Source organism: Micromys minutus (assembly GCF_963924665.1).
Source record: "Micromys minutus genome assembly, chromosome: 1".
Lineage (NCBI taxonomy): Eukaryota > Metazoa > Chordata > Mammalia > Rodentia > Muridae > Micromys > Micromys minutus.
In genome coordinates, this window is record NC_137969.1 from 121,321,717 (window position 1) to 121,335,949 (window position 14,233).

The 14,233-nt window shown below is 43.5% G+C and overlaps 2 protein-coding genes across 3 annotated transcripts in view; one reads left to right on the forward strand and one right to left on the reverse strand.

The window, feature by feature from the left end:
- Window positions 1-14,233, forward strand: part of LOC308427852 (Krueppel-like factor 3) — a 219,130-nt gene that overhangs the window by 119,880 nt on the left and 85,017 nt on the right. The window lies entirely within an intron of this gene.
- TLR6 (toll like receptor 6) lies at window positions 6,171-8,636 on the reverse strand. The gene has a single exon (XM_080926143.1). It carries the CDS (start codon window positions 8,628-8,630, stop codon window positions 6,252-6,254), a length of 2,379 nt encoding a protein of 792 aa, XP_080782269.1. The 5' UTR covers window positions 8,631-8,636; the 3' UTR covers window positions 6,171-6,251.

Sequence of the window (14,233 nt, forward strand, 5' to 3'; positions counted from 1 at the left end):
CTCTTAGGTGGTTCTATATCCTGTCAAGTTGATAAGCAATATTGACCATGCATGTTACTGGTTTCATTACGTCATTGGTACACACGTCATACTTGTCTCAATTTGAACCTATAATTCAAATATAATTTGGACTGAGTAACTGGGTCATATTGTATGAGTGTTGGGGTCCAGCCATGGTATCTTGTCCTCTGCTTCCTCTTTCTCAGGGAAACGCTACTGCACATCAGACTGGAAGGGTAAAGCGGAGTCCAGAACAGGTGGGATCTAAGACAACCTTAGCTTTTGTGTATCCCTTTATCCAGCGAGGGCTTGTACGCATGTACTTTATTCGGGGCGAACCAGGGCTGTATATATGAACCTTGGAAAGTGGGGAGGAATTTTTAGGGTGACATTTTACTGGCTGAAGCTGGGAATACCTCATTTGTATGGACAGACATTCTGGGAAGTTGGACCTGTAATTTCTCTAAGGATTATGTGACATTCCTCAGGTAGAAGACTGGGGGTCGGGCTCCCAAGATCAGGTGAAGAAGAGGAAGCCCGCTAAGAAAATGGAGTCCTCTATTTTGTGCCAAGCCCAGGAAAGCTGTCTGCATGTGGTAGACTACAACATTATCAACGACTTGCGACGACATGACAGTTCTATTTTTAGCGTTTTGATCAAGCTCCAGTCTGACTTCTACTGTGGCTGCACAGGTTGGCATTCACATCAATGCTGTGCAGAGGTCCCCTTCTCCAAGCCCTTGCCAGCATTTGCTGTCATTGGTTTCTTGATTATTTTCTTCCTGACTAAAGTGGGATGAATCCTAACACAGTTTCAGTTTGTGTTTTCCTAATGCCTATGGGTGTTTGAGCATTTTCAAAGAATTTATTGGCGATTTATATGTCTTCTGCTGAGAATTGTCTTTTCAGTATATTAGCTCATTTAGTAGATTAATGATTTGGCTCCTTAATGTTTAATTTTTGTGGCTCTTTAATAATTCTAGCTGTTAAATTCCCTGTCAGATTTGTAGTTGGCAAATGTTTTTTCCCATCCTGTTACTTCACTATGGTGATTACCTGCTTCCCCTCCCCATGTGTGTGTGCATGTGCATATGCATGCATGTGTGTGCATGTATGTGCATGCATGTGTGTGTGCATGTGCATATGCATGCATGTGTGTGCGCATGTGCATATGCATGCATGTGTGTGTGCATGTGTGTGTGCATGCATGTGTGTGTGTGCATGTGCATATGCATGCATGTGTGTGTGCATGTGCACGCATGTGTGTGAATGCATGTGTGTGTGTGTGCATGCATGTGTGTGTGCATGTGCATATGCATGTGTGTGTGCATGTGCATATGCATGCATGTGTGTGCATGTGCATATGCATGCATGTGTGTGCATGTGCATGCATGTGTGTGTGAATGCATGTGTGTGAATGAATGTGTGTGTGCATGCATGCATGTGTGTGTGCATGTGCATGCATGTGTGTGCATGTGCATATGCATGTGTGTGTGCATGTGCATATGCATGCATGTGTGTGTGTGCATGTTTCATCCATTTTTATTTGTTGGTTCTTGGGATTGTTTCTTTACTATTGGAACCCGTTTCTATGTCTGTGTCTTGAAGTGGTTTTCCTCTAGCAGTCTCAAGGTTTCAGGCCTTACCTTCATGTCTTTAAAGCATTTTGAATTTATTGGTGTGTAAGGTGAGAGACACGGATCTAGTTTCTTTCTTCTACATGTGGACATGCAGTTTTCCCTACACCAATTGTTGAAGAAGCTGCCTCTCTCCAAAGTATGTTTTTGTGGGGTTTAGTTTTTGGTTTTGGTTGTTTGAGTTTTTGTTTGGTTTTGGTTTTGGTTTTGAAGGCAGAGTCTTACAAGAAGGCTTGGCTGACCTGGAACTTACTACGTAGGCCAGATTGATTTCAGACTCATAGGGATGGGCCTGCCTCTTCCTCCAGAGTTCTGAGACTAAAGCTATGCCTCACTACGATGGTCTCCAATGCATGTTCTTGACAACTGCGCTTAAAAAAATTAGATGTCTGAGCCAGGCATGGTGGCACACCATATTATAATTAATAATTTGTGTTTCTTGAACCATGGATTGAAATCAGCTTGGTCATAGTGTAAGATCTTCTATAAGTGTTCTTGAATGAGTAAAACAGAGACTAAAAGAAAATAAAGTCACCATACTAGAATTACTCAAAGAGGTGGGTGGTTCTTTGGAAATCATATGAGATAGACAAAATGCTAGCCATACTGATCACAAGAAAAAGAGAAAACCTAACCTAATAAAGTTGGAAAAGAAACAGAAAAGATTATGATAGATTACAATGAAATTTGGAGAATTAATAACTAAATTTTGCCTTTAATGTGTGTGTGTGTACATCCATGTTCGCATGTGCGTATTTTCACACGTGTGCTATGCACATGTGTACACATGGGTGTGAAGGCTGAATAATTACATGTGTCTTGTGTAATTATTCTTTACTTTGTATTGTGAAGCAAGGGCTCTCACTTGGACCGGGAGCTCTTGGATTCATCGAGTCTAACTGGTATGCTTGCCCCAGGGAGCCAGTGTTTCTGCCTCCCCAGCTCTGGTATTAAAGGGCGGCCACACTTACCTGGCGTTTATGTGGGTTGTGCAGACCCCAGTTCAGCCCCATACACTTGCACAGCTTGTGCTTTGTCCAGTGAGCCATATTTCTGCCTCCTCATCCCAGTCAGGGAAAACTACAAAAACCCATATTGTAAAAACACTGAAAAAGTCTCCCAAACTGTTAAAGAAGACCTTGTGCTGGTGCTCCAACTGCCTCATAAAATAGAAATAGTCAGGCTGTATTTTTCCTTCTGTGTTGAGTTCCTTTACGTCTCTACAGCGCCAAACTAGGGTCACGAACTGTCTCAGTTTATGCTCATCTCAAAGTGCCCTCAATATATTTTAAAAGACAGTTTAACTAGGGATAGCCAAGTTGTTTGACAATTATTTATATTTAGAGCTTGAAATATACCCTCCCGTGTTATCCTGGATCTGAAGATCTCTGACAAGAAATTTAATGTTATTCTGATGTTTGCCTTTCTGTGTCTTTCCCTTGCAGCTGGAGTATGGTTTCTTTGCTTTGTATTATTGACATTTCTACTGTCAGACTTCATGGGAAAGGTTTTTCCGGGTCGTGTGTGCTTGGGGTTTTACATGCGTCTTGTGTCTAAGTTTAGAATTCTCCATATAGTGTCACTGAGTCCTCTGTTGTCTCCCTCAGCCCTTTTTCTATGCCGTGGATGCTTAGGCTTGGTCGCTTAGCCGTGTCCTGCACACTTAGATCGTGTAGGCATGCTCATGTTCTTCACGTTGACACTGTGGTGCAGTCCTGTCGGCTGTGTCTCCATCCTTGAGGACATTCTTGCTTGCTTTAGTTGACAACTTCAACTGAGTTTCCCTTGCATTTTTCATTCGCAGCATTTTATCATCATCATCATTATTATTACATTTATTGTTATTAGTTTTTTTATGCCGGGTTTCTCTGTGTAGCCCTGGATGTCCTGAAACTTACTCTGTAGACCAGGCTGGCCTCAAACTCAGAGATCTGTTTGCCTCTGCCTCCCAAGTGATGGGATCAAAGGCATCACCACCACCCAGCTAGCTTTTTTTTTTTTTAATCTTAACTTTGTTGCTGAGTTTTTCTCCCACATGGCGGGCCTTTTCACCTGCATTGCTAACTTTTCTCCTCCACGTGCTGGCTTTCCTTCTTGTCTTGGACTTTTCTCTCCAGGCTCTGAACAGAATTCTTTCCCTCACTGGCATTTTCTATCAGGTCTCTGATCATTTCTAAGTGAGCGTCTGACATGTTTATCTGGTATTTTATTTTTCTCGATACCTTTAAGATTTTTTTATTAGTTTACTGAGAGTTTTGCACAATGTGTTTTGACCAAATTCATCCCCTAACTCTTCCCAGGTTCACTTCCCATCTTTCCCCACCCAATTTTGTGTACTTTTAAAAATAATTCTTCAAGAGCAATCTGTGCTGCTCCAATATTCTCAGATGTGTGGTCTTTCACTGGGACATGGGCGGCTCACCAGGGAGCTATTCCGTGTCTTTGAATTCTGAAACTGATCTTTTTGAGGGTTGTCTTGCCTTACCTCTTCATACTTCTTGTGTCTCTGTGTTGTGATTTTTTTTTTTTTTTTTTTTTTTTTTGCGTCTGCTTGTTTGGACAGCTTCTGGTTTCATCTGGGCATCTTCTCACTGGGTAGCCTGCACAGGGAGGCTTGATCTCTGGTACCTCTTCCCAGGGAACAAAGCCAAACCAACACAACCAAACACCCTGCTTCAATAGCAACGACATCACACATACAAGACCTGACAATTCAGCTAAAAGCAGTTATAGCCCACTGTACATCATCACCCTTTATTACAATACTGAAAAAACCATACGGGAGGCCTTTGCTGGCCGCACTCAGGTCTGCAGCCCGTAGAATAGACAGGGTCTGTCACCATCCATGATGTGGAGCAATATTTCATGCAATATTTCATAACTGTCACTTTATTACATGGTTGGGCTTTTTTGCATCTCTTTAGTGAATTACGTGCTTGCGAAATATTCCTGTTTTCATTTCAGGATCATAGTACTTTATTGTTCATTCTCTTTTGTGGTGCCAACACAGGTCCTGCCAAGCTCTATGCAGACATTTTACTTCCTGTTCATCTTTTTTATTGCATGATTTTTTTGAAACAATGAATCTATATATTTTAATGTCCATAGACTTAAGTTCAGTTTTTTCCCTTGGTTACTGCTGCCATGCAGTGGGATGCTGATGAGCAGGTTTAAGAAGACTCTGGTTTTAGCATTTGCTGATATTCAGAATGCCAATGGTCCCTCTACAGCTGATCTCTGGCTGCCAGCTAATCCGGCGGCAGAATCGCTGTGTATTTAGCAATTGGTCACCACAAGTCTGCACAAGCTAGCTCCAACATTTCATTGGTATTTGTTTTTGTGACAGAGTCTCACTGTAGCCTCAAACTTAGAGACATGTCTTCTGTTTCCCAAGGGGAAGTATGTTTGCTGCTTTGAACTTTTTAGAGTTCTTTTCTACGACAAGATAAAACGTATATTCTTTTTTCTCAAACAAAAGTCCTTAATAATTTTGATTTTTTTAATTATCAAAATAAAATGTTTACTAAGGAAAATCAGATCACACCAGTAAGCGAAGAAAAACTTAAGACAACAATATTTTTTCACTAAATCTATGGACCTGTTTCAGCTCTTGATGCCTACTGAGAAACTGTTGCTCAGAAATGTTTACTAATCTATACACACTTAGGAGGGTAAAGCTCAGCCTAGGGCCAACAAGGAGCTACGGGAGTCTCCGGGGACTGAGACATAGTTGAGGTGGTCTTCTTTCTTGCTGACATGAAGCCGTGTAGACTCATGCTCACACTGAATCCATCTGGGAAAGGAGGAGGGAGAAGTAACTGTCTCAATGATGGAGGATTTACTCAGAAAAGACAGTGTCAGCATGAGGCCATGTGCCAGAAGACAGGACTGCGTTGTCTCTGTCTAACCAAGACATCCATCCCCCAGCCTCATCCCACAGCTCCGTGCAATCAAGGCTTTCACCGAGTCTGTCAAAGACATGAAGGAACTAGAAGCCAGAACTGTCGACATTGTGGTATCACAATGGAAGATCTGATGCGAAGGCGATCACGGCTCCAGTCCAAGTCCTAAACTTTTGGAACCTGAGGTCTTGCAGCAGGGGCAAATGTGATGGAAGTGTTGTTCACCTCATGGTGATAAGAAAACTGAGAGAGGGATCGAGGGTGGGGAAGAGAGCACACTCCTGAGCTAATTGAGGTGGTTCATCCCTGCAATCCCAGCTCTTGGAAGGCTGAGGCAGAAGGGATTCTCTGAGCTCAGAGACAATCTGGACAACATACTGTGAGACCCTGTCATAAGAGGGAAAAAAAAAGAGCCTTGAAAAAACAAAACAAACAAACAAACAAAAAAAACAGCCTTCAAAGACACACCCCCAGTGACCAACTTCCTCCAACCACGGCCCCATCCTAAATGTCCATTCAACTGTGAACTCAGCAGGTGGTCAAGTCCATTAATGAAGTTAGCACCTTCATAAACTTCTCCTAGACGTGTTGTTTATCATAAGCTTGGAGAACAAACTAAGACACCACAACAGAAGTACCTCCAGGTAGAAACAAAGTCCACAATGCTCATCGTAATCAAGGTTGAGAGTTTATTAAGTTGGAAATCCAAGCTTCAAGCTTGCACATCATCCTCACTGACTAAGGGTAACTTCATAATAAAACACGCTCTAAGGTTGGCCCAAAACAGCCCACGTTTGCCCTTCTCGGCAGGCCATTCCAAGTAAGTCCTTTGTGCCATGAGAGCCCGGAGCTTGTGGTATCTACTGGGAATTTTGTTCTGTTGGATGGGTTCCAGCAAGACCAGGATCAAGTTATCAGACCCTTCGTGGAAGAGATTGTGATGGGCAAAGTAGAGTTCATAATGGCACCACTCACTCTGGATGAAGTGGGGAGACAGCACAAAGATGGACTTGTAACTCTTCTCGATGAAGTGTATGATGTTCTCCACAATGCTCTTGCCAGGGACAAAGTTTCTCTCATGGAGGCAAACCCGTATGTCATCTTTCTCTAGGTTTGGCAGTAATTCCTTCTTCACCCAGTCAGAATCATGCCCACTGTATGAGACAAAAGCATGGAACTGGAGATTTCTCTGGAGTTCCTCTAAGGGGACATTCCTGGCCCTGTGCCTGGTCTGCATCCATTGACACAGCATCCTGACATACCAGGGCAGATCAAAGTAGAGACAGAGAAAAGCCCCAGTGGCAGCCAGCAGCAGCATAATGGCCCCGATGGTGACGGTCAGCAGAATGGTATCGCAGGACAGTGGAGACATGTGGAAGTCCTGCAGTGCGGTTCCCTTAGTGCTCTCTGGGTAGTCACACCTGTAAGAGTCAGGCCAGCCCTCCACCACTTGTCTCGATACCTGGCCTATGTTTTTGACAAACTCCCTCAGCTCACATGTGCATCGGAATGGGTTGTTCCCTGCTGTTATGGACCTAATATTCTCACAGCTCTGGAAGAAATCCTCAGAGGGGTTGGAAACTGAGTTGTGGTCGATGACCAGCACAGAAAGGCTGCTGAAGGCCCCACATCCAGGAAGGTCAGTTAAAAGATTAGATGCTACATTGAGTTCCTGCAAAGCTGGCAGGTGAGTGACATCTTTAGGGATGCTCATTATCCTGTTGTTGTGAAGGTCAAGGACCTTGACCTTGGGAGGTAAGCATCTGAAGACAGAGTCTGTAAGCATATTTGAGGACAAATTCAACACCAATATGCTCTCAGCCCAAGCGCATGTGCTATTATACGCATAAAAGTTCAAAGAATTCAAACTAACATCCAACGTTTCCAGAGAGGACATATTCGTAGTCATGAGAGCTACCTTAAAAAGGTTCTTTAAACCATTCTTTTGTAAGATAAGTGTCTCCAATCTCTTTAAGGTGGAACAGCCCTGAAAAATACTGTCAGTGAAAACATTCTGGGTAAAGTTCAGAAACATAAACTTGCTTGGGAACTGAGGGCATACCATGTGGATGAAAGGGGTGTCTGAGAGGGTAAGCATCCTGATATTCATCTCAGCAAACATGGGGTATAAGGCCCCCTTTGAAAAGATGAACACTTGGTTTGTGACATGCTCTATCTTCAGTGACTTCAGTGCAGTCTCCAAGTAAATAAATTCCTCCTTGCGGATGCTCTCGGTTATTGTTAAGTTGTAAATATCGAGAAACTCCACCGGCCGGGCCCAAAGGAACTGGAGAAGTTTAACAAAGCATTTCCAGTTTGTTTCTATGTGCTGGAGGGTCAAATTCATTAATCCTGGACCTCTGGTGAGTTCTGATAAAAATATAATTAACCTTTGACAGTTTTCATTATTCAATTTAATATTACTCAGTTGTAAACATCGTAAAGCATTTACAGATATGTTCACTTGCACAGAGAACATGTTATTTGGATGGAAGACCAAATGGAGAACATTGGTATTCAGAACCTGGAGACTCTCTGTTTCACCATCTTTTATATGATAGCTCACTAAGTCCAGAAGAATATAGCTCAGATGCAAGTGACCAATTGGGAGCAGATCCAGTTGTCGGAACTTCGTAGCACTTAGTCCCAAGAAACTCAGCTGAGTCAATTTGCCAAATTCTTTATAGACAGGCAGCACCTCAAAGTCATTGAATGAGAGGTCTAGGTGCTTCAAGTTTACCATAGGACAGCAAGAGATGTTTCGCAAACGATTGTGTGAGACATCCAGGTATTCTAAGTCCCGATTGAACAAGAACACGCCAAAATCAAGTCTCGATATTCTGTTGTGGGACAGTCTCAGAACTCTGAGCTCTGACAGAAAGCTGATATCAGACATCTGAAGCTCAGATATAGAGTTTTGAGACAGACTTAAGGCTCTTGCTCTTGGTGGCAGGTCTTTTGGGACATGAGTAAGGTTCCTGTTTGAATAGTCAACCATAGACTCAAGTTCATGTGTCATGCTTCCAACTATTAAGGTCAGGGTGCAAACAAAATGGAAACTCTCCACAATGTGTTCTCTGTCTTGGGTCATGTTGCAGAGGCTATCCCACGGGGACATTATCATTCTCCATAGAATTTTTACTTGAATTCAAACTCTAGAAACAAGATAGACTTTAAGGTGAACAAAGATTAGTGGTGAGTGCTGAGCTTCTGTTTCCCAGAATCCCAAGAGCTTTCTTCTCCCACCTCATATTCATTACCATCCCCATTTTTTAAATGTGATATTTATTGTCTCAGTCTGCAGCCCCGGGGAAAGATACGAACTTTAAATCCAAGTAACGTGATTATGTGTTTTGATTAGTCTTGGGGCTTCCTAAAGGATTCTCTAAGCGACTAGAGTTTGTTTCCCACTCAGATTTCTTGGGGTTGGAGCAGCACCCAGGGTGGTATTTGTCAGAAACTGAAATTTAAAGAAAAATATACAAGCTGCAGCCACCTGAGCCAGAGGTAGCAGAGGATGAACAACAGACACGAAGAAGTAAGAGAATAGAAGAAAGGATGTGCACACACAGGGGAAGCGGGCAAGAAGAGAAATGGGGAGGAGATGGAGGCTGGGCAAAGCGGGCAGAGAGGCTCATGGGTATCAAGACAGATGCTCATTCAAGGATCTATACCATTCAGGCTCTGAACTGATCTGGAAAATATCTGAGCCACATCGGGGGACAGAAGCCAGTAAGAGAGTATATACCAGCCCTTGAAGTCAATTAAGTTTCTACAAACAAGTTAATCCTCTCCCCCCTCACCAGTTCCCTAATCCTATCACATCTCAGGGAAACAGAGCATTTGTATCACGGGAGGAAAGACTCCACCATCAGCTGTTCTCTCGTTGTTACAGTACCAGAGACTGGGAAACTAGTAAAGAATAATTCTTACAGTTCTGGAAACCAAGAAGTCAAGAGTCGATGGGATGCATCTGGTGAGAACACCCTTGGGGGGGACTGTTTGCAAAACCCTGATGTCATTCGTGAAGAGCATGAGATAAAGGAAAGGATGGATCTCTTGTAACAAGCCACTCTGTTTACGTTTCATTAATTTATTAGTCCATAAATAGGTTGATCTACTCATTACGGCGCTGTCTCCAAAAGTCATTGACATATGACTTTGGTGATTAAGTTTCTAGCATGTGAATTCTGTAGATCAATACTGAAGCCATAGGAAAGGACAGGAATGCAGGCAGCTTCAAGAAATAGAAAATGACAGATCAATTGCTTGATCCTCAACAGCACGTAGGAAGACTTCAGCCTTATTTGTGCCTTGATTAAAGACCTAAAGATGCGTTAGACTCCTTCATGGAACCGTAAAACAATACATGTTCCTGTGTGGAGGCACAGGGCTGTCAACCATTTGTTATAGCAGCAGCAGAACAGACTGTGTTGAGCCATCTTTTTTACTAATCAGGTTAGTAGCACGTTTCCTGGGACCCCCAGCACTTGAGTTGTACAACTAGACTGAGGGATGTTAACACCCTGGAAACAGATAAAAGAATGAGGTAGACATACGGACTGTGCTCAGAACAAGGTGAGTCTAAAAGAGAAAGGAACAGACTGGAGAAAGCTTCAGTAATTGAAATGGGATAATTGCAAAATAGCCCCACAGAGGGAGGCAGGAGACCAAGAGAGAAATGCTCCCTAAGGCTTAGCACAGGAGACCACAGAGATAGACACCACAAAAGATACATTAGAAGGTTGTGAAGGACAGACCCATGATCACCCTCTGGGAGGATGGGCCCATTCAGAGGAAGAAATCAAATCCCCAGAAAGGAGCTTTAAGAATAAACTCCTAGTGGCTTAGAGACAGAGGACTTGTCTAGCATGCATGAGGTTCTACATTCTAATACTGCCAAAAGAGAAAGACGAAAAGAAGAAATGCAGGTGCTGGTTCAGTGGGTACGCACACACAGGCTGCTCTTCCATTCCATTCCCAGCACTGGTACAGCTGACAAAATGCTCGTGCACATAACAGTAAGCAAATGGATCTTTTCGTAAAAGAAAAAGGACAAGTAATTAGCCAAAAAAAATGTAGTAATATATACTGCTGAGCCATAATAAATATCTATGACAAGTATTTTTGGAAGAAACTGGGACTTAGATTGCCAAGGATTACAAAGGAATTATTAGATGCTTGGAGAGAGAGAGAGAGACAGAGAGAGAGAGAGAGAGAGAGAGAGAGAGAGAGAGAGAGAGAGAGAGAGAGAGAGAGAATGTAGCCAGAAGCATGTTGGGGTTCTTGCTTGATCAAGAGGAAGCTCCAGGTATCAACGAATTCAAGGTGTTAGAAAATTATTATAATTTGGGACCTAAGTGGACAAGTCTCAGTTACTACTATGTAAGTTAGAAAGAAAAGGTAGCGTGGTTGTACTGTGTGCTTTGGTAATTTGTGTAAATTCCTTTAAAATGCGATACGCTTTACTCCAGCAACCCCACTGCTGAGCCGGCCAAGGGACAGTGGGGTCACGGGGATACTCACACCATGACGAGAACAGGAAAGAACAGGACGGCAGGGGGAGAAAGCGAGGGCTCCCCCTGAAAAAGTGTGGCACAGCGCAGCCTAGTCACTGCACCAAAGACAAAAATCCTGCAAAATGACGTTAAGTGAACGGAAGGAAGGTTACCAAGCTGCACACACACCAAGACTCTAACTTGTAAAATGAATGAATGAATAAATACAGATAGAACATACGCAAAACCTGGGGGGGGGGGGCAGACAGAGGTGGGGGAAGAATGTGAAAAAGGTTATTCTAAATGCTAATAGCGGCCATGCCGGGATCAGAGCTTAATTTAATTCTCTTTCTTATAGCTTTAAGCATTTCTAAAATTTCAAAGACGTTTAACATCTTCTGTGTTCTCGGACTATTACCTCACAGTCTTGTAACAAAGTTGTCTTCACTTGGGCCAGGCTGAGGTGATATTGGGGGCGGGGTGCTCCCCGTCTCAGGGGAGTTGGGCGAGCTAGCTGTGTGAGGGAGGACTGGTAGAAGATGTGGCTGATATTGGGATGTAATACGAATGAATGAATGAATGAATGAATGAATGAATGAATGAATGAAATGGGAAAAAGTTGTCTTTAACAGGATTGCAGCTTGGAGGAGGGTGGGGTGGGCAGACTGTCCCACCCCAAGCCCAGGCAACTGGGAGAGGAGTTGGTTTTCTTTTAGTGTAGACAGTAACACAGCCAAGAGACAGACAGCACAAGTTAGATTTGATGGGATGGGGGAGGGCGGCGGGGGACACTGAGGTGGGTGGGGAAGAGTTAGGAAAGGGTAAAGACAGTCAAAACCCAGTGTTCGAAATTCTCAAAGAACTAATGAATTAAAGCTCTCTTAAAATATATCCAAAATAGAGCTTTATATGCAAATGAGCATGCTTGTGTTATTTATGATATTAATACACACATAAAGAGAGCCAACCTCTTCAACACGGTGGCAAAGAACTGACATTCACGGATGAGGTCCTGTCCTACAAACATCCCGGACAGCTTGTGTGTCTGTGTTCAGGGCACTGTCATTTAGCCGTCATGTGGCCACAAGGACACACATGAGTCCTGGAGGAAGCTCAGAACCTCAAATAGTTCATAGGGTACACAATCTGAGAAACAGCCCCGGACTTCAGTGTATTTGTAGGCCGAAGGAAGAGTGAGGAGAGGAGAGTAAGAATTTGCTTAATACATCAAACAGAAAGTGAAAGGAAAAAGAACGGCCGACCACAAAACCAGAAAAGGTGGCGAGGGTGGAGGGAGCGCTGTAAAAATTAAAGCTACGAGAAAGGGAGGGGTAAGAAATAAGAGTAAGCATGGCTGAGCAAGGAAAAGGTGTCGAAATCAACACAAACAAAGAGAAGCCTGGCTCTGTCAAACTTTGGGTGGAGAAAGGCTGGGTGCCAGCTCCCGGCCGGATTCAAAGATACGAGGAGTCTGGGAATCTGTCTCGGTCACTTGTACCAAACGTTCATTCAGACTCCTCTTTGGACAAAGGTCAGAGCAGAAACTAGCACAGCAGAAATGAATTCACATAGGAGTGACAGAAGTTAAGTCCTCCCTTCAAAACGCTCATGAATTAGTGAGAGGTACAGGCCGATAAAAGGTTACAGTGCCACGTGACGAGGAATTGGAACTCCCTTTCCATACGTCCAGCTCAGACGATCACAAACGACGACAAACTTCGTGAAAGAAGAAAACAGGTCAAACCAGGGGGTTGGCAAGACTCACAAGAGTCCACTCACTTCCCTGGCTACGGCTGAAATGCCGGCTGTTGTCTGTCTACCATGAAGTCACACCGTTTGTCCAAACGACAGCCACACGTTAGAACACCACCACAAAAGCGTTTTGTAAGAATTTCAAAGAAAGGTTACCTATTCCCTGCACTGACATTACCATTTTCTTCCTCGTTTGAAACGTCAACAGAGTAATTTGAAAAACCCAGAAAAGCCTTACTTACCAAGAGTTTCTTCTCCGAAATAACTCTGGGAAAAAGTGCTTGACCAACCCTAGTTCTTAGCCTGGAAACAACGGTACTTAGGAGTGGTTTGGCGCCATCTCTTGACCCTAAGTGGAATTACCCCATGTATAAACCGTTCTCAAAGCTGAGGGCTCTGGGCTGCAGTTATAAAATCCTTGCTGCCCAGTGTAAATCTTTAGATTCACGTAAGCAAGCAGATTATGAACATTTACTAGAAATGTTTATTTAAGACATGTTTGTATTTTTCTGCTCTATCCTTTTTGTTTTTGTTTGTTTGTTTGGTTTGTTTGGTTTTCAAATTTCAGGCTGAATTTTGAACTGCCACCAGACTAGAAAGCTAGGAGATTCGGTTCTGTGCTGTGACAATCCTTCATATTTCCCCCCACAGAATCACTACTGACATTCGAGCAGGGTTTCAGCATCTTGGAACTGGCAGAGGTACTTTAAAAATGAAATAAACTTATGCTCGTGGTTTGCCTTTTGGAAAGCCCGATTTCTTTGGAAAGAGAAGTTCTGATGTTAATACACATTTAACCAGCCTAGACAGTTTATCAACATTGCTACTCTCAGGTGATTCACTTCTTACCTCCCGAAGAGCAAGCAGTGCTGGGATTCTTCCGGAGCAGCTTAGAACTTGGTTTTCTAAAGACTGTCTAGAGTGTGAGAAATGCTTTTAGTCAAGGCTGAAAGGCAAAGAGGAGGGGCAGACACTCCAAGCAGGCGGCCCTACGCCTGACCTCTCACTTGTTTCGCTAGACGACCTTCCCCTAATTGATCCCTCTGGCTGCCCTCCTCCTTACAAATAAGCTGACAGGACTGCATGTTGGCCAATGCTAAGCCTGGGGAGGAGTCACTTCTGCTTTTAGGAGGAAAAGAAGAGCAACATGTTTCTGCTCATCTTTGATCATCAAACAGAAGAGGAAGTCTTCCCAGAACTGGGGAGGCTCAGCAAGGAGTGATGGGGTAAAGCTGGCAGCTACTGAGTGGGGTGCATGAGGGGAGACACTGGGAGACCTGACTGGAGATCTGGGCATCGTAACGAGGAGACAACGAGGCACAGGGAATGCAGGCAACACGGGTTACTTCTTAAGACACCACATGACACAGATGTATACACACAGGCTTGAGCAAACACACGATGTGCTCACACGGGCACACACATACACGTGCCTAGCACTGAA

Excerpts from the sequence above, each read along its gene's own strand:
- TLR6 (XM_080926143.1), bottom strand. The coding sequence starts at position 8,630 with ATGACCCAAGACAGAGAACACATTGTGGAGAGTTTCCATTTTGTTTGC.